Source organism: Mesocricetus auratus, unplaced genomic scaffold, assembly GCF_017639785.1.
Source record: "Mesocricetus auratus isolate SY011 unplaced genomic scaffold, BCM_Maur_2.0 Super-Scaffold_100022, whole genome shotgun sequence".
Lineage (NCBI taxonomy): Eukaryota > Metazoa > Chordata > Mammalia > Rodentia > Cricetidae > Mesocricetus > Mesocricetus auratus.
Window position 1 is genome coordinate 12,216,240 of NW_024429203.1, and position 21,064 is coordinate 12,237,303.

Here is a 21,064-nt window from a genome sequence, read left to right on the forward strand (position 1 = left end):
CAGGAAAGGAACCGGGTCAAGGCTCAAAGTCCTTGTGAATTCAGTGAAACCCTGGTACCTTCATCCTGGGAAACACACTTGTTATGGGATGTGTCCTTTTGGGAATACAGATTCTTAACTGATGCTGATGGTATATTTGCCCCTTCTTACCTCCCAAGGCACTGAATCTTGAAACCTACTCTGTCTTTTCTGTCCAGGGCCCTCTTATGCTGCAAGGGTTCGGAAGAGGGGAATATTAAGTAGACTACGTGTGACAGTTGCTTTGAGAGGAACGACAGGCATGCAAGCAGTTGCCTTAATTTTCCATTTTTAAAAATGAAATCAAACTACAAGCAGGATATGTTCAAGTGGGTCACCGAACCCTGATAATTTCACACAGGTCTCCTCACATGCTGTGGGGGCAGGGAGATGTAAAGGTGAACATTTAGTCTCGTGCATGGGGAATGAAACTTTAAAATAATAGCTTCTTCGGAGCTAAATTATGTTTGCTCCCAAGGATCCTTAGGGTTATGGTTTTCTTTGTTCTGCCAAAGGAAAAAGGAAATATATCAGGAAGCTGGGCCAGTCCACAGGAAGTCTCACTTGGGCTGATAAAAGGAACTGATGTACAGTGGCTTTGGATGCAGTTATAAGTCAATCTGCCTTGAAATAACAAGAAATGCTGCTCAGGAGAAACTGGAGCCCAAGTCAGCCTTGCTCCGCGCTTCCTTTAGCCATCGCAGAACACTCCCTTCTTTGTGTTTCTCATAACTCCCCAAATGTGTCCTTTTCTGTAAAAGTTTGTGTGTAGTAGTTTTGTGAGCATAGGGGTGAAGGGGGAGGATGAAAAGGAGAGAAGGAATTAAGGGGGAGAGGGACAAAGGCAATGCGGGAGACAGAAGAGGGAGCCTTGGTAGTCCAAGCACTCACTTATTTTCTGTCGAGTAGAGAGCCTACCATGACTCACCTCTGTACTTCATTATGGTAAAGTAGAGCCTGTCAATTTCACAGTCTGTCTCTTGCCTGACCGCCAGTACACCTGCTGACAAAGCTGGGCAGGCTTTTTCCTGGATATCCCGGGCTTCAGTCTTCATGCATAATTGGTGGTGGAGTATGAGCAATTTAATGAATCTGACCTGCGCAGACTGTGTGCTCAGGAGACATGGCGGCTAGAAACAACAAAATCTATGCGTTCTTCACAAGGTGGGTTAAAGCTGAGCCTTGTGGTGCAGGCAGGGGGATTGCAAATTCTAGGCCAGCCTAGGCTAGAGAGTGAGTTCAAATCCAACCTGAACAAAATTTAGCAAAACTCTGGATAAAAACAAATAGTGAATAGAAAACAAGGAAACCTTGCTTTGACTATTGCACTTGCCTTGAGCATGTGCAGAACCTGGGATTCAACCTCCAACAGCAGGAGGCTAAACAAAGAAGAAAGAAGACTTAGACTTTGAATCCTAAGCTACATGGAAGCATATCTGTCAATTTGGTGACTTTTCACAATGACTAGGCTCCATAAACTTTGGAGACTATCAGGATTGGGTCTAAATAATTGCTTCTCCCTTTCTACCTGAATAGACCTTAAATAAGCTACTCGATTGCTCCAAAATGGAAACAACGCATATATCATCAAATTGGTAAAAGGACCAAGGCTATCGTGTATTCAGGGCCAGAAATCAGTGCCTTAAGGAAGACCAATAACTAGTTTTTTTTTTCTTCTTATGACACTGCTCATCCAAGTTTGTATGTCCCTTAGACAGAAAATGAATAATGTGTCCAATCTGAGGTAAGGACTAGAAAAGAAGCCGTAGTTGGGCCAGTGATACTACTTCACACCGAATTGGGGCCTACTGGGCAGACTATGTTTGCCCATAGCACGGCACCACTTCCTGTTTTAAGAAGCAGAAAAAAAAATTAAAAGCCTTCCAGAAAACTCATTAAGAGGCTCAACATTCTTCTTAGACATCAAATAAGTCCTCAAAAATTTTGTTTTCTTAAGAGTTAAGCGTAAATGAATAAAAACCAGACAAATTCAATTTCCATTCAATTAAACAGGATTTTTTTTAAAAGTTCAGACTAAAGGCTTTTGGAGCCAAACGTGTTTTCGGGTTTTAAACAAGACTGAATTTTTAAGAGTCTCAGGCCCCAGTGCAGAGTTGGCCCCTATTCTTAGATGGTGTCAGCATGGAGGGCTCAACACCATTGCACTGTGAGTTGTCAGTGAATGCAACTGGGCTCCCAGAAACTCACACAAAGCACCTTGTAATAGTTCAGTGGAAGTTGGTCTTGAGCAGCACCTGACAGCACAACTTTAGCTTCAGATCTTAGAGTAGCCACACAAGACCAGAAAGAAGGTCAAACAGTCCAGCCACCTACACTTCAAAATCACGGGAGTGTATAACCTGGCCAGGATGAACTTGGAATTGGAAGGGAATGTTGCCGTTGTAACTCAATTTATGCATGAAAAGAGTAAATAAAGAAATATCATGCGAGTAGCAGAAGCCTGGGGACTTGCCCAAGATCCAATAGTTGCTCTGAGGTACAGCTAGGGCTAGAAATGCCTTGTGTGAATCCTCAGGCACACTATTTCACAAAAAGGGGTCTCAAGTCTCTGGGATCCACGTGTTTTGGTCAGAACAGTTTCAATAAATCTATTTCTAACAGACCATTTTAATTTTTGCTTCTTTTAAACTGTGAAAGTAATATGTATTAATGATTAAAGAATAAGATGTTCCCTGAGTATGAAAGGTAGACATCTACTTTTCCATATTCAAGGGTACCTGTTTTTAACTTGTATATATGTCTAGAAACTATTTGGAGATAAAAAGATATACACATGCCTAAATTTCTTCCATAAATAGACTATGCAGTTTGGAATTTTCATTTTTATATGTGACAATATTCCACTGAGAGCTCTCTAAATTAGTGTCTATAAGAATTATTTCCTTCTGCTGGGTTGTGGTGGCACATGTCTTTACACCCAGTACTCGGGAAGCAGAGGCAGGCGGACCTCTGTGAGTTTGAGGCCAGCCTGGTCTAAAGAGCGAGTTCCTAGAAAGCCTTCAAAGCTACACAGAGAAACCCTGTCCCAGTAAACCAAAAAAAAATCCAAAATAATTATTTTATTCCATTTGTCACTGGCATGGCATCCTCTTGTATATATCTTCCCTAATTACATATCTAGCACCTTACTGATACTAAACTTCAATAACTTTTCATTTTTACCATTAGAAAGATTCTATTATAAACATCTTGTATATATGTCTTTAGTGACTGAATGAGTACAGATAAGGGTACGACAGTCACCCTTTCTAACACAGTACATTATTGCTTTCTCTTTACCCCATTCTTTTCATTGAAAATCATTGTGTACGCCTAGGCTTGAGAATCTAAGTTGACTGTTCATTTGTACTTCTTCTTCTAGTATCTTTGTCCATTTTCCAGCAAATAGTCTTTTTTTTAATTGATCTGTAAGCAGTCAATGTGACTGATGTTAAGAATGAGAAACAGTCTTTGAGTGCTCTCGTTTAACATTTGTTGCTTGTTTTGTGGTGGGAGTGAACAAACATAGCACCTTAGCTGTGCTGCTCTGTCACTGGTCACAAAGCAGCCTTATCTTCCTACGTGTGTTTGTCTCCATGTTAATGTGTACATTGGAGACCTGGAGGAAGAGAGAAGAAGTAGTGTCCTTGGCTCAAGTTCTGGATTTCCATAAACATCTACATAAAGGACTTAAAGGACTAGTATACCTCAGATGGAGGGGCTGTGGAGCACTATACTGCTGTCACCTTGGGACACTATGACTAATGTCTCCATAACATTAAGCTATGTTCCAACAGTCCCTCCAAATGGGCATTGCCTTCTTTGGAAGGCACGGATCATCAGAACACAAAATAAGGAAGTAGAGAAACTTCTGCTCTCTGGAAATCTGAAGTAGTGGAGACATCTTGTTTTCATTGACAGAGGTGGACCATCTCTAGACCACTGTGGCTGCTACTACTGTTCAACTTGGGTGAATGAATAAATGATTGAATATGAATTAAATGATAAATGTCTAAATGTAAAATGAATCTACAGACAAATACATTTCAATCCAAATATTTGCTTCTGTGTGGAGCATAACAGATCAACATAAAGACAAGTTAGTTAGAAGCCGCGTCATTTTTAATGTTAGCCTATTTGTTTACATCTTTTTGCTGCATGAATGGCCATGTACAATTGTTCTCTTCAGACTAGGCTCCTTTCCACATAAAATCAATGAACACGTGCATTTTCAGAATGAACAAATCTGCGTCTGGAATGTTAGATTCTAGTAGATATGTGAAAGCCACAAATGTCTAGAAAATCAAGGTTAAAGCTCCCTCGGCACCCGTAATTCAGGCCTCTTGCATGTGTGCTCTGAAATGTGACATAAGGTCTTTCATGACCTTGGATGCAAAGCTCTGACTGAGTAAACGGGCCTGCTCTTGGGAAATCATTCCATAGCACTCAAGTCTATGTCTTCCTTGAGGGTTTGAAAACTTTCATACTCTGAGATTTTGATCATAAGGTAAATAGCAGGCATGGTTTTCCCTATAGATAGGAAATATCTCAAAGACTAGAAGTTTGAGTAATTTTGAAGCTGCTGTAAAGTCGGTCTGAAGAATGAAAGTCTACTTTGCCATCTGTCTCAGATCCTATTGGGATGGGGCACAGAAGTCTCTGAACCTCGGTTTGATCAGATGAAATGTCAGCAGCAATGCTAATGGAAGCAATGGGACTGACCACCTCATGAGAGAAGGTCACACTTCTCTGAGTTTCCATAGAAATTTGATTTGAGTGTCAGGGAAACAACCTTGCTTTTTTCATGGTCTTTGTTACCATCTGCTGACTCATTCTTAACTAGAGCTGAAATTGTCACCTAGGATAGACCTCCCAATTAAAAAAGATAGCTCATGGCGAGATTGCCCAGAACACTGAGCAAAAAGTTCTATTTGAGGGAGCAAATGTGACAATTAATGTTTTAAAACATTTTTTATAGTTCTTGGGAGTCAATGGAGTTCTGTATATACTCTGCACATGCTTAACCACTGAATCAAATTCACAGCCCTCAGTTCTTTGAAATAGGTTCTTGACATGTAGTTCGGTCTGGTTTTAAATCACTTCGTGTTCTAGGCCGTCCTTGGATTTGGGATACTCCTGTGTCTACATTCTAAGTGTTGGGAATGCAGGCATTTGCAATGCCCCACTCTTATGTAATCACGTTTATAAGACTCAAAGAAATGGAATTTTCCCTCTCTCACTGGGTGCCTGCTTAGTAAGTGGCATCTTGCAGATCTTTCTGTTTCTTCAAAATTATCACTTGACGTCTAGTCCTCATGGCTTACTAGACATTTCTGGTAGAGTTTCTAATAAGCCTCTGTCATTTCCATTGACTCAGGAGAAGAATGACAGTAGGAAGAGCACAGTCACTTTTGTGTAACTATGTAGACTATAAAAAATTTAAAAAAATGGTTATTTCTTATTGCATATTATATAAGACCCAAATTCTTTATCACAATATTTAAGGCATTCTATATTCTACTTCCACTTAATCTTTCCATCTCCTCCCCAGTGCAATTCCTCTCCAAAGCCTTTGACCATTTCACCACATGCAAGTCTACCCATGCCTCAAAGCCAACTTCCAGATCCACTTAGGTCAAGAACAGCAGGGTTGGTGTGTGCAGAAGAAGCAGGCATTCTGCAACCTGAAAGACTGGGCTTGAGAAACCCAGTTCTGCCACATATTAGCCATAATTTTGGCCAAGTAGCCTCACCTCTCTTAACTTCAGTTCCTTCATGTGAAATGGAGTTCTGTCAGCATAACCTCACATAGGGGTGCAGCAAGGATGAAGGCCTAGGGAACATGGGAAAGTGCTTTGCAAGGACTAAGAGACTACACTGTAACTCTTTTCATTGCATCTCTCTGTGTGGGCAGCTCAGGTGGCTCTTTCCTTGCACAGGCTGCCATGACACCTGATAATCCCACTGGCACCCACAGCTCATCTTCTGAGTGGGGATTCCCAGACAGTCACCAGGTCAGACTCTGCACAGCTGTCATGTAGCTGCATTGATATGGTTGGTTAGCATACAGTGTTCACTTTGTACAGAAAACTGTTATTCTAGAGATTGCTACCTTTCAGAGATGCTAGGCTGAGGGGTGACAGCAAGGGGAATGGATGGAGATTCCTGCTATTACTTCTGGAGAAACAACCTGAAGTGTATTACTAAGTGATGTCACTTAGTAAAGTCATCCATTAATGAATTGAACGTGAATGGCATGAACATGGCAGATATGAAAGAAACAGAAAATGAAACAGGGTGTAGTCTTCTGAAGAGAAAAACACCTGCGGAATTTTGTGATGACTAAAAAAAGTGTACTATAGCCAGGCATGATGGTGCGTTCCTGTAATCCCAGCACCCAGGAGGTGGGAGCAGGGGGCTCAGAGGTGTAGCCTCACTCTTAAATATATGGTATTTTTGAGGCCAGCCAAGGACACACAGATTTTCTCCCAAACAAACAAAAGCATGTCCTCCAGGTGGGCATGCCACCCTCCCATCACTTCACCTCAGTATCACCTAGATTCACAAGGACTCCAGGCAGACTAGATGGTATTTTGTCTGTCCCCATGACCACATGATTGCTCTCAGAAATAATTACAAGTGAATTATTGCCACTGAAAAGCTTTCTTCTCTTACCATTCAAAGTTACAGGTTTGCAACTTTAAAGCAGAGATGGCTTGGTGGGTAAAGGGCTTGCCATACAAGTTTGAGAACCTGAGTTTGAGCATGTCCAGAGTCGCATAAAGCCAAACAGAAGAAACACAATCTCTGTTCCCAGGGATTCTGTCATGAGATGGGAAGTTAGAACAGGAGAGTCTTCAGAAGACCCTGAACCAGCTAGACCACTGTACACAGCAGCTAACAGCAAAGAAACTAACCTATCTCAAACAAGTTGGGAGGTGAGTATCAACACTCCAGATCATCCCATTTTCTCCATGTGTGTGCCCATGCTTACACACACACACACACACACACACACACACACACACACACACACACACACACACACACACACACCAGAAACAATGAAATAAAAAGATAGACAGGCTTTTAAATTCGGTCTTCAAAAATGCCTATTATTCTAAACAAAAATATTCTATGCCAACATTTTTCAGTCAATCGTCTAAATGAAACACAGTAACAGACTTCTTATCCTAAGTCCAGGAAGACTAATGGTCTGACCTGAAAGCCGTATCAAGTTTTAGGCTGAATGAAACTCCAGTTTGTGAATATTTTTGTGAGGTTTAAGGTAGAATAAAGGGAAACTTATTAATGTAAACATTTTGCCAAGATTCTTTCCTTTGTTTTTACTGGGAGGGAATTTGACTAATGCTACATTTCTGGCAGGGGGAGGGGATGATTTCGCTCAAACAGTTTTAAAAACTAATGCCAACTTAACTGTTCAACCTCAAACTAAAGAAGACACTGAAAATTCAAATTTTATTGAATGGGGTTATTACTAAAGACTACTGTTTGCTTCGCTGTTTAGATAGCAGATCTACTAGGTGTGTCCTACTATATCTGAGAATATTTTACTTAAAGGGGCAAACATTCATTTTTTTAACACCTGTTCACCATAAGTAGAATGATCTGTTGGCTATTTAAATAATGGTTTCTTGATAATGGATACTTTGTGTTGCATATAATCAAAGCAAATTCATTTTGGAAAACAATTGTGTTTTCCAAACCTATTTGAAACTTTGGACATTATGACTTATTGTTGTTGGTGGTGGTGGTAGTGGTAGTAGTGTGTGTGTGTGTGTGCGTGTATGTGTGTGTGTATGTGTCTGTGTCTGTGTGAGTGTGATGTAATTTAAGATAAGTGTAATTAATATATCTGTCCATAAATTACAGAAGTGCCATTAGTTTAAGGTGCCAGCTATTTCATATTTGCTCTTTTTAAAGCTCTCTTTTGCCAGGCAGTGGTGGTGCACACCTTTAATCCCAGCACTTGGGAGGCAGATGCAGGAGGATCTCTGTGAGTTCGAAACTATCCTGAACTACAAAAGCTAGTTCCAGGACAGCCTCCAAAGTCACAGAGAAACCCTGTCTCGAAAAACAACAGCAACAAAAAAAAAAAATGCTTTCTTTCTGCAGTATTGCGTAATTTTAATCCCTGTGACAACTGGTGATGGTCTAGTGGTAAGAGCACTACTCTATTCTTTCAGAACCCTGAATTGTGAACTTTCCACTCAGTGTTCTGGACCCTGGTTTTCCTACAGGGGCTAGCTCTGCTCTTTGTAAGGAATGTTAGCATGAATGTTATCCAAAACTTTAAAGTTGCAAACCTATAACTTTGAATGGTAATAGAAGAAAGCTTTTCAGTGGCAATAATTCACTTGCAATTATTTCAGAGAGCAATCACATGGTCATGGGGACAGACAAAATGACCATCTAGTTTGCCTGGAGTCCTTGTGAATCTAGGTGATACTGGGGTGGAGTGATGGGATGCCCATCTGGAGGACAGAAGCTGAAGTTGCCCCTCTTTAGTGTGATTCTTCGCTCTTTACTCTTTCTAGGGCTCCTTCCCATGTTTCTCTGCCCTGAGAGCGGCAGGCTGCCCTCTGCGTGGTGTGACTCTTCTCTGGTCCACAGATCCCAGTGGAAACCCCAACTTCACTCTTTGCTCTACCATTATTTAGTGGCTGTGCAGAGGGGCTAGCTCTGCTCTTTGTAAGGAGAGTTCTATCTAGTCCTCCTGCCTGATACAACACCATCACATGGGATCCCTAATCACATTAGTTTTTTTTAATCTATCACCTTCCCTAGAGACATTCAATTGCTGTTTATCCAAAGACATAAAGTAGAGTCATGAAATATGAGTAATGATAAATTCAGACCTATGTTCTACTATTTCGCCAACAAATTTCTACAAGTTCTAACCAAAGATGAAACTCAGCGAATGCATATCCAACCTAAAGTGCCAGATTTTTATCTCCCCCTCACTGTGACTTATCTAAAGAAGTTTGCCATAAACCTACATTGCAGATGAGAAAACTGAGACCCAAGACCTAAGAGCCTGGCTATGCCACACACAGTAACTAGTAGAATTGAGGATGAGCCTAGGCTTTCTCTGAGTCCTTCCTTTGTTTCCTTATTCCCCAATTTTATGAACATGTCTTACTCTTCTCTAGTTGATTCCCAATCTTTGATGGAGCACTTTACATTCATACAGCTACAGATGGCATCAATCTGATCAAAGGAAGCCTGCCTAGAACTAAGATGGGTTTTGAAACCAGGTCATTTCTTCAAGCAGCAAGCAGTATCACAGTATCACGTGCTTTCCAGCACTGATAATATCACTGTGGGGAGCAAGGGTGGGGTAGGGTGTCGTTTAACGTGACAGGTTAACTTGTCTGTAACTAAAGAAGAGCAAACATACTATGAGGCTCTCCAAATGAGTTCTCCCAAGAGACATTCTTGGATAAGTGAAGAACATCATTTGGAAGGGCAACATGATTGGGAATTTCTATCACCAAAGGATTCTGTGAGTGTGAAGCAAAGCCAGGGGTTACTGTAAAGACCCAGACTTCTCTAGCACCCTGAGTCACGTGGCATGGACATCATGGGCACCAAATCTCACAGGCATTTTGAACTTTGTGATTGAGGAAGAGGAATGCAGGTGTATAAAATCACATCCCAGAATCACTCAAAGCTGATTTTTCCAGGTAGTTCAAACTAGCAACTCACACCCTGAGTTTGTGTCTACAAATTAAGATCCGATCTATGGTGCCTTCTAAGCTCTTGTCAGTATAGGAAAGGATAGTGGTGAGTGTACCAGCAGCTGGAAACATTAGTGTCAGGCAGTCCCACGGGTTCTCATGAAGATGATGAAGCTCAAAGAGGCTTAATAGCTGTGAATTCATACAACAAGATCAGAAGTTGATTGACCCTTCCTCCAATTCAGTATCTTTCAGTATTTATACCAATCATGGCAGTGAACCATCGTGTAAGCAGGGTCTGTGATCCCCTGAATCCAAAAGTTACTTGTAAACAGGAGTCCATGGCATGTGCACAGCTAAAATGTCTAAGGATACAATAAAGACCCACTCTTCCAGAACCTTGGCATACAGAAGAGCTTGAAAAGACATTGACCTGTGGTGGCTGTGGAGTCAGGTAACCCTGGCAAGAAACAAGGTGTTTCTTGGGAGGCTTGGGAGGGGCTCCCGGGCTCCTGTCATTCATCCTAAAAGAGCCCTCACTCCCATCTTTGGGTATGAAGTGTCAAGCTCCTGGTCTAAGGTTGCTCTTAATGCCTGCCATGCCCATCCCTATGTGTGCATAAAAGGAGGTTAACACATCCTGGGTACACAGACCACAGCTTCCTCCAAGGCTCAGAGCCTGTGCTTAGAGGTCTGAACACTGCGCAGATACTGCTTCAGGTCTCTTTACAGTGTCCACAGCAAGCCTCTGGAGCCATAGTGCCACCCTTCTGGACCCAAGGGGAGTCTTGGGGGGGGTAGTAGAAAGTGTTCTGAATGTAGACTTGAAGTTTCTATGAGGGGCATCTGGTCACTGCACCTGGGGATGTAGGCACTTGCATGAACTCACCAACAGGAAGCAGGGAAATGTGTGCAAAGGCCCAGTGACCTCCACTTTCAGGTCTCTAGAGCAATCCTCTCCGCCACCCACTCAAGTCTGATAAACCCGTGGCTATTAAACCCACTACAATCAATTATCTCATCTCTGTCTCCAAGTTCCTTCAGTTGATGCCTTTAACCTAAGTCAGCATGTTTCATAAGAGAGACAGAGAGGAGAGAGAGGGAGAGAGAGAGAACTTAGCAAATAAAAACACTTTGACCCCACCCAGAAGATAAGAATCTGTTGAATTCTCTAAGCCCAACACCTTAACCTCCTCTCAGTCAAACCAAGGGTAGGAAGTCGATTCCTTTGGGTTCTGGAGAATGGCAGGCTCTGCAAGTCCCCACCTCACCAGCCTGATAGTTTTTCCAGGCCAACTCCTGCTTGGTGTTGTATGGCAGCCTTGAAGCTAATGTCTGGTCTCATTCATTCTCCTAAGTCCTGTAAGGCTAGTCACGTAAGGGGTTGTCCCTCCTATCTGCTCCTGGCCCTACTTCCCCCTTTCAGAGGGAGCAGTCAGCCGTTCTGAAGCGTGACAGGGAACCCAGACTCACGGGTCTTCTGGGCTGCACTTTGCAACCTAGACCCAGGCGGGGCGGTGCAAATTGGGGGTGGAATCGGCAAGACAGCCCCAGGCCACAGGCTCAGAACCAGTCACCGCAGGCGGATGGCTGTGAAGGTGTTTAATTCTTACTGAGAGGACAGCTCCTGGAACCCTTGCTCTGAAACTGGAGCCTGCACGGAGTGGGAGTGTGGGATCTGGGGAGCAGGGGAGCGACGGAGCCAGAAGATTCCCAGCCGGAGAAGCGGAGAGGAGGGCCGTTAGCTGTGGGCAGCCGGCTTCGGCAGAGTGCCGGGCAGCATCAGTGTTAGGGGAAGAGAAACCAGTCTGGCTGACATGTAAACAGGGGCTTCCATCTGGACCCGCCGGCTCAGCCGGATCCTCAGACACACTCTCTTGCACCCCTCCCCTCCCGCAGCTAAGCCTCTAACTGGCCTCGGGGATCCGGGACCCCAGCCGGCGGCGAACGCAGTCTCTGCCCGCGCTGCTCTCGGCCTCTGGCAAGAGGAAGCTGGCGGCCAGACGAGTGCCCGCGCCGGAGCCAGGGCGCCCGGGTGCCGGGTGGGAACCGACCCGGCGATCTCCTGTCCTAGACTTTAGTCTGCGCCCCGGCTCCCCAGGTTTCAGCTGCCGGGTCTTGCAGCCCCGCGTGCGGCGCGGTGGGAGCCTGTGCCACAAGGAGTGAGGGGTAGATCGCCCTCGGCGGGAAGGCTGGCCGGCCTCCTCGGAAAGGGGGGACTCGCCACCCGGAGGAGACGGCGCAAGCCGGGGCGCGGAAGGAAGGGTGAACGGCCACGTCTTCCGGGACCCCGGCGCCCAGCCCTCCCGCAGCCCCCGTCGGCCCTAGCCCCGATCCCACTGCCCCGTTGCTTACCTTAATAGTCCCGTCCATTTGGCCAAGTCTGCAGTCGAGCCCCCCAATATTCCACACATTGACCCGGTTACAGCCTGACCTCGTAGCCCCTTCAGATTAGCACGGTGCGGCCTCTCTGGCGCCCTGGGCCCTCCCTGAGTGCCCCCTGCGAGCGCCCTGCCCTTGCTCCCCTGTGCACGTTTGTTGTTGTAGCGGATCGAAAAAGAGACAGTTAACCGGATGAAACTTTTTTTCAGCTAATTTTGGGAAGTGACTTCACTTTGCGATCGGGGAGGAAGTCCTATCTCTCTCTCTCTCTCTCTCTCTCTCTCTCTCTCTCTCTCTCTCTTCTCTCTCTCTCTCTTCTCTCTCTCTCTCTCTCTCTCTCTCTCTCTTTCTCTCTCTCTCTGTCTCCTCGCTCTCTCCTCTCCTCTGTTCTCTCTTGTCTTCCCTCCCCCACACCCCCCTCTTCCTCTCCTCGCCTAGCCCTGCTTTTCGCATCACTCGCTATATAAATATACGCGGAGATGCCCAGATACATTCATGCACTGCGCACACAGGATACTTGCTCCTGGGAGATAAGAGCTGGCCAGGAACAATGACGGGGTCTACGCCCAGTGTCCGCGCCCTGATTCCTGCAGTCTGCAACTCCCCCATCACCTTCCCCCCCAAATCCAAAGCCAAACAAACGCCTCTGGCTTCTTTCCTTTCCCTTGGGCCTTTGGCCGAAGGTGGCCCTCCTGACTCATTCACTTTCCGTTTCTTCCCACAGATACATTCATTAATGCTTTTTCCAGCCGGACTCAAAAACTTTTTGGGGATGGGAGGAAGAAGGCGGGAGAGAGTTTGCTAGGAAAGGGGATAACCTGGTGCCGACCGCCAGAGGAGATTCGGAAGCAGATCAAGGCAAACCGACCATTTTTGAGAGAGAGAGAGAGAGAGAGAGAGAGAGAGAGAGAGAGAGAGAGAGAGAGAGAGAGAGAGAGAGAGAGAGAGAGAGAGAGAGAGAGAGAGAGAGAGAGAGAGAGAGAGAGAGAGAGAGAGAGAGAGAGAGAGAGAGAGAGAGAGAGAGAGAGAGAGAGAGAGAGAGAGAGAGAGAGAGAGAGAGAGAGAGAGAGAGAGAGAGAGAGAGAGAGAGAGAGAGAGAGAGAGAGAGAGAGAGAGAGAGAGAGAGAGAGAGGAAGGAAGGAAGGAAGGAAGGAAGGAAGGAAGGAAGGAAGGAAGGAAGGAAGGAAGGAAGGAGAGAAGGAAAGCATCCCAAAGAACTTTTAGCATAAAGCGCAGCACTCCGGAGCGGCTCGACGCGAATTCTGGGTCGGGGGACCTGAGCTGTCAAGGGTGTGACTCAACACCTCAAGCATTGTTAGGAGAGGCGTCCATGCTTTGGCGCTCCTCTACTCTGGACACCCCAAGCCTGCTAAGGAGGTAGACAGGCGCATCCTAGGGCACTTATCCACACCTTTTTGTGTTAAATCCTGACTTGGGTGGACCCGGCCGCCAAGCAATCCAGCTCTGCCCTTCGATACCATCGCAGCCCCCAAGAAACTGACACTGGGGCTAGCATGCCCTCCACACTACTTAGCCGGACCAAGGAGCCCGCAGCTCAGCACAGACCCAACCTTCTCAGAGGAGACCCAGGGGCCCGAGGGTCTGAGCTGGGGACTGTCACCCCCACCCAGCGGCGTGGCTACCTTTGCCCACCGGGCTCTCTCTCTGAGATCTCCCACCTCCCCTCCTGGACCCAGGAACGCTCTAGTTAAGGCTGCCTCTGGGGTACCGGCGCTGGCAGCCTTACTCCCTTCTCCCCGACCTCCAAAACAGGTTACCTTATCCACGCTCTTCAGACAACGTTGTGGTGGACTTTCTCACTTTTATTTAAAAGTCCTCCCGGGAAAAGAGGGGGGGATATCCAGAGCAGATCCGAATAAATTGGAAAAAAAATTCAAAAGGGTGTCCACGGCGGCAAAAAGGTGACTTTTAATTCTTTATTTCTTCAGGAGCAATTGCACTCGCTGGCTTCCCTCCCTCCCCCTCCCCCCTATCCAAATTAGTCTCATCAATTCAGCTCCAATTTGGGGTTCGAATACAGACACGGGTCTGAACGTGACCAGACCTGGAGCGGCCGTGCAGCCTGCCAGCAATTGAGACTCGGTTTACTGTGGGGGGTGGGGTGGGGGCCAGGCCCACTCCCCCTCCTCCTGTCTGCTTCTCAATCCAGGGGTCTGCTCCGGGGCTCCCCTGGGACCGCCACATCTGGTTACCGCTAGCGGGGTCAGTCCCCCCCTTTGCCTGGGGCCACCAGTTCTGGAGTTCAATTAAAAGAAATCAGGCTTAACCCTTTCCTGCCTGCGGCCGGGCCTCCCGCCCTCTTGCTCTCCCCTTCAGCGTTTCCACACGCTTTCCAGAGAGGAAAGAGGTTAAAGGGAAAGGAAGAATGAATTACATCCTTTCAAACCCCAAATTGTTTCCTTTTCAGCCCAGACTCTACAGACATTCAAACGACAACACAGCTTTCAGGAGGGTGCACCCAAGCCATACCAAATGAGTCTCTCGGCCCAAAAGAACTGTTTACTTCACCACGAGGTCCCCCTTCCAGTCACTGGACAGTCACAGAGGCTGCGACTAATAGCCACCCCACATGTAGTGACTAACCCTATCCCCCTTAGAAAGCGCCAACTAGAAGACAATCATCAAGTTTTTCTTTCCAACTTCAGTTGATCTGGCAAATGACAGTCATCTTCATTACACTGACCAGCAGTCGCTGGAATAAGGCCCATCTTCATTGAGCCCAATTCCTCCTCTCATCAGAGCAACTCAACAAGAGTTCAGATCAAAACCAAGACTTGAACTCCCATCTAGCTGGGGGACTAATGAGCACTTTTTGTCTCAGCCTGCAAAAGTGACACTAAAGCAATTTCACAATTTTTTGGGGTGGAGAGAAGCTACCACACACACACACACACACACACACACACACACATACCTGCTCACCCTGCATATAAAGATGTAGTTACCATGTCAGTCTTTTGATATTTACCACCAAACCCACCATGGAAATCTACTGTCCATTCACAGGGGTCTCCATCTAGAATAAGGCACAGTCCCCTAGTTTTGGGAAGATTTGGGATAAGGTGTCAGATTCTTTCCATCCCATGTTGCTGCACTGGTGGGCAAGTTTGCTCGCTTATGTAACTCTGGGTTTGGTGCTCCACTCTATCCTCCTGGTTCTTTTTTAAATCCCGAAGGGGTGGGGGGGGGAGTCCTAACCAAACACAACAGTAAACAAGTCTGCCCTGTTTAATGTGGTTACCACCAGACATCTGGAAAGATGGTTTGATCCTGGCAGCTCACATTGTTTTCATGAGCAGCCAAAGAGAATATTTTGAATGTTTGCATTGAGACAAATTGATAGAGAGCCTGCGGTGAGGCCTGCTGCAAATGAAAACTGTCTTGTGTTGGGAGAGGGCAGGTCCCTCCCCTTCTCTCACTTCTCACTCCCTTTGCCTTTCCTTGCCCTCCCACCCCCTTCTGGCTCTCAGCGGCTCTCCACCATTCTCTTCCCTGTCTACCAGTCTAGCTCAGGAATGGCAGCCCCTGCCCACACAGTGATGCACACCAGCTTTCCCAGCGCTCGGAGGACTGCCGGCTTCACCGTTTCACAGACTGTGCCTGGCTAGGGGCAACGACTTGGTATGGTACCATCTCTGCTGTTCCACCAGCTCCTTCTTGACTTTCAAGTTAGGGGAAGCTCATAGCCAAGGAAGCCAGGCTAAACATTCTTTTTTAAAGCCTCCAACTGGAAAAAAAATTTTTCAACAACAAAGCATCCTGACGCGTTTCTAAGTTGAATAGAAGACGCACACATGTGGGTGAATATTTAGGAAGCATTTGAATTTGGAGAATTTTCGTTAGAGCAATGATGAGACGACTTGCTTTGCACCATACACACTTGACAATTTCAAAGATGCGGAAGTCCTGCTTCCCCAGGGAGGGGAACGGCCGACAAAACGTGTCTTGGCTCGCTCAATGTCAGCCCTTTTGACCGGGTCAAGACTTTCCAGACGCAAGCTTCCCGGGCTCCTTTGGTCCCAGCCTAGAACGGGAGTGGGAGGGCTGGACAATCCGAGCCTGATCCCTGGGGTGCCTCCGGACACTGTGACAGCTGGGTCATTTGAAGCTCCTAAAGATGCCAGGTTTGGCAAAGCATCTCCAGCAAAGCCTTCCCTCAGCGCTTTCTCTTCCCCCCCACCAGTTCAGAGGGTATCTGGCTGGCAAAGCAGGAGGGGGTGGCTGGGAAAGGGGGCGGGGGAAGGGGTGGGCAGGCGAGCGCCAAAACTCCAGACTGCACAACTGCAGCTTCAAGTGTCTGGCCTCTCGCTCGAGGCCATAATTAATTTGAGATTTATTTTTATTGGAGAACTCGAGTCTCGTCTGACCTTAGCCAAACAAGGCAGCTTGAGTCGCCCCTGGATGCGCTTGAATGCTGGGGACTGGTTCTGCAGGAAGGGTCTGCAGGCGCGCCTGCTTTGAATTTGTTTCTCAGACTTTATCCACTCACAGATTGAAGGAAGATTTAGAGCCTCTGCTCACCCTGCCCACTCCCCACGCTCATTCTTGCCTTTGCACCGACCCAGTTCAAAACGCTACGTGGGAGGCCACAGCGCCTGCAGAGCCACGCGGGGGGGCCAGGCCGGGAGGGTCTCGGAGACTCGAGCCCCAGGCAGTTGGAAGCCGAACCCCCAGACCACTCGGCGTCATTGAGGAAACCCCCAAGGGAGTCAGAGGCTGACCAGAGAGCTCAGGCTGACAGGAGGTGGAGACCAGCCGGGTGTCGCGACCCTCATCCTTTGGCGGCGCCGTGATGGAGACTATGGAGGTCGCTGGTGGGCTCAGCTTCTGGAATCTCACACAACCCGACCTCCCAGTAGTCCCATACAATATCCACTCCAAATATATGGACCACTGTCCTTGAAGTGCAGTTTTAGGACCTGCATGCCAGATACTTATGGTTCTGGGCCCAGCAGCTTCTCTTTGTCTGATAGTAAAGGGGGAGGAGGATGCCACTCCCAGAAAGCAACTTGGGTGGAATCCGCAGGCAGGTAGGCTGGAGAGCAGCAAGACGAGAACCCTGTCAGGCTTATGCAGGTGTGTGAAGGGATCGGATCTCAAGGATATGCCTTGTCACTAGATGGAATATTTGTGTCACATTTTCCAGCATTATGCTTTTACTGGGAAGAGTTATTGCATTGGGTCTTCTGGTCCCTTCTCCATTCACTTCCCAATCCAGACGCCATGTTTGAAAGTTCAGACTGGACCACCCAGCTCCCTGGTTTCTTAACTTCTCTGAGCCAGCATCTCCCTGCCCCTTACAAACTGTCACATTAATCTCTCTGTGCAAAACAGACTGCCTCGGGGTCATTATTAATAGTATAGTACAATTACAATGCTGTAACGGGGCCTGGCAGAGGGAGGGAGTTGTAAGTATCACCATAGCTAGGCTTCTAGGACTGCCTACATGTTCTCTAAGTCCTGGTCTGAGCCCTTAGTCTGCAGTTAGCGGCATCCAGAGACTGAGTGGACAGTCCCTGCTGCTCACCATTCCGTAGGGCGGGACTTAGCTGAGTCACCTGGGCTTCCTTGTTTGTCAACAACCCTGAGCTGGTGCAGACAGAGGACAGCAGGGGCTTGGCAGCTTGTGCCTCTCTGGCAAATGGTTGGTGAAGGAAGCCTGCAGAACAGACCAAAGATTGTCCCTGCCATGCAGAGACCTTACACCGTCATCAATGCACTCCTTTGTGCAACAATACAAACTTTGTGGCTGCTGAAAAAAATCCATTTTCCTCCTTGAAAAGAGCTCCTGCGGCAAGCGGCTCCTGTGGCAACCCACAGCTCTCACAGGTCCTCTTTGCCCACCCCATGTTGGCTAGCTACTTGGTCCAACTTGCTTTCTCCATGACCCTTAACCCTGGGTCAGACCCCTGGTCTCCCCTTTGCCCTGTGGGAGGTTATTTTCCCTAAGATCTGGATCCTGATGTGTGAGCAGGAAGGAGCCTACAGCCCAGGATGAGGGTCATTTAGGACACTGGGTGTTAAGCTGGAAGAGACCTTAGCTTGGCTTCTATGCTGGGAAAAGTGGGGAGGGGGGGGAGGAGCTATAACTTTAAAACTGGAGACCAAGGCCCTGCCTCCTCTAGTCTGATCTCATTGTTTACTGTGGCACCTCTTGGGGGTCACCCATCCATCTCTGCAAGGGCTAATTATTGACATGATTTCACTCTGGTTTCTCCCCCGCCCCTCTGATCATTGTTTAGTCACCCTCCCTTGGCACAATCCTCCTGGACCCCTATGAAGTGAACATCACCTCTCTGACAGCAGGTGGAAAGAGAGAAGGTGTTTTCCATTGCCCACAAGTTTCTGAGCAGTGTCAGACACATAATTAGTGCTCCTTGGACCTGACAGACAGGCCTGCGTGCTGTCTTCCCTCTGTAAAGGTGGAATGCAGAGTCTGGGTGTGTTGGCCGGGCACTTTTGGGTAGGACTCTGGATGAAGAAAGGAACTCAAGTCCTACAGAGGTGCCTTTGCAACCTCGGTGGGTCTTTCCTCCTCCACGGTGTTCATGGCTGTGCAGAGTGAGGCCCAGTCTTTACCCTGGGAAGGCCATTCAGTATAGACTCTCTGCCCCACCCACAGAGGATTTTCACTGAACGTGTAACCCAGATGTCCCAGTCTGGGTTTGTTTACATTCTTGGGAACGGTTGTGGAAAGGGGAAAACAACCCTTTGGATGAGTTGTCAAATATAGCAATCTGAGCTTTTGAGGGGTAGGCCAGCTTGGGGGGCTTGACAGCTGAGCGGGCCCATCCGGTAAAAGAAATAATTGCACGTAGCCACACACAGGACCACATCCATGCACAAAGAGCAGGCAATATACATATGCATCTGCACATATTCACTCATATGAAAACATGTGCACATCCTTAAGGCAGGGAGCCATTGAGTACCAGGTGCACAGTGAACCACACAGGGTTGAGTCTGCTTGCACACCCTCTGACAGGCTCTCCTGAAAGTGAGATCCTAATGAGAGAATAGCCAAGGATTTCCCTCCCTTCCACCTTTTTCTGGATGGAGGAGCACCAGATCAAAGGCCTGAAGTAAAGGTGGAAGAGAATCGTGTGGGGGTTATTACCTGTTTAAAGATGTTGTCTTGTCTTACCTTGACGTAAGACGACGTGTCGGGGACGGTCTGAAACATCTTCTGTTAAAGAGGTAGGATCCTCAAGGCTCCAGGAGCAGCCTAAGTAGGAGAAATTTGAGTCACTAAAAAATGGAACAAAGATGAGGACATGGTGATCCAAACAGAGAAGGCGACGGGATATGAAGGACTCATTTCTCTCTATTCCTTAAAGTCTCTGCCCATAGGACTTCAGGCCAGGAGGTGGCAGGGCAAGGACCGAACTAACTCTTACCCTTTCTTAAGTACAAACCAGACACTATAGAAATCTAGGGGCTTGGATGGTTTAACACGCTGAGCGGAGTCATGAGGCTTCCTGATTAGAGGATTGAGAGCATCCTCAGGAAGGGAAGAGCATCCCTTTCAAACTGACCAGCTCCAGAGAACAGGCCATAGGAGTCACTAATAGGCCCCCTGGGCAGGGACTTTCTTCTTGGCTCTCCCAGGCAGGTGGCACTCTTTCCATCCAGGGTACAAATGTCTCAGGGAGGATGATTCAGGTTCTGAGGTCTGTGGAGCCCCTTTCAGAGGAACTAACGTCTCCCTCTTTTGAAAGAAAACAGATATAGAGAAAAGCCCAGGATAATGAACACAGGGCACTCATTTTCAATGACAGAGGAGGTGGTTCATCTGGTCAGGACACTTGGGCCACAGAAGCAGAGCTGCCTAGGATGTCAGGTGCCTCTGCCAGAAGCAGGTCTGTCCTCAGCTTTGATTAAGACTGGGGCTGTCTCATTCCCCTCCCTTTTTTCCTTCTCTGAAACCATCTTTAACAAGGCAATCCCACAGCTCCTCCAGCAGCCAATGTGTTTCTGATAAAGCACTTTTCTCCCTCCTAACAAATTCCAGCTTTTCTGACTCCCGAAGCCATAACACATGCACTCACTAGCTCAGTGCCTAGGCTTGTGTTCTCTGTTGCATTCGTTTCCCTGGACGATTCAGACCCCAGCCCCCTCCCCTTTCACTGTCGGAGTTTTCTCTGAAACCCAGTGCTGGTTTGTAGAGCTAGAGAGGTGGAGAAGAAATGAATGGGAGAAGAAACAGCCTAGAGAGCCCCATATTTTGTCATCACTACCAGGACAGTCAGAAGGCGGTGGAGGGAAGGAGAGGAGGGAGGAGGGAGGGGGAAGGAAGGGACAGCATAGAGAGAGACTCAGACACACAGAGAGAAGGGATCCTGTACCACCAAGAGAGAGAGTTAGGACACTCACCTTTAAGGATACCCTTGCCAGCTAAGCCCAGGAGTTCCAGGATGTCTAAACTGTGAACTCCAGGGTATTCTATGCCCCAGCTCCGGGGACTTTGACAATGAGGACTTAAACCTGGTAGGCACCTACAGTTAAAAGCTCAGACCACAGCCTCAGCTCAGGCACGTCCTGAGTGTCTGCTGGAGTCACCAGAGTGTGTGCGAGCAAGCTTTCCTCCCCTGCCTGCCTCCGGCAGCTATGCGCGCACGCTACCTCTTCCTCAGCCTTTTCCTCTCTTGTAATTTGATTTCCGTTTTCTTATCAATATTTCAACTGCTGTCTCGTGAACTGTTCTAAAGAGACAGTCACCCATCTGGCCCCAGCTGCCTTTCCAGAAACCCCCTTATGTTACCAGGAAACCTTTAGGAATACTTAGAAACCACAGAAGCATCATCGCACATAGACACAGCTAGGAGAACAGGCTGAATCCTTCTGGGAAAGTTCGAACTCACTGCTACATAAATAATGGTTTTCCAGCCTTGGAATTCCTGTAGTCCTCATACATTCCCATCCAGGTTCCTGTTTTCCTACTT

The 21,064-nt window shown here is 47.2% G+C and overlaps 1 protein-coding gene across 1 annotated transcript in view; it reads right to left on the reverse strand.

Moving 5' to 3' along the window:
• Fli1 (Fli-1 proto-oncogene, ETS transcription factor) overlaps nt 1–12,411 on the reverse strand; it is a 118,293-nt gene extending 105,882 nt beyond the window's left edge. The window contains 1 exon segment of the mRNA XM_040729884.1: nt 12,075–12,411. Within this exon segment, the coding sequence (XP_040585818.1) occupies nt 12,075–12,092 (18 nt within the window). The 5' untranslated portion in view covers nt 12,093–12,411.
• Nucleotides 12,412–21,064: the final 8,653 nt, after the last annotated feature.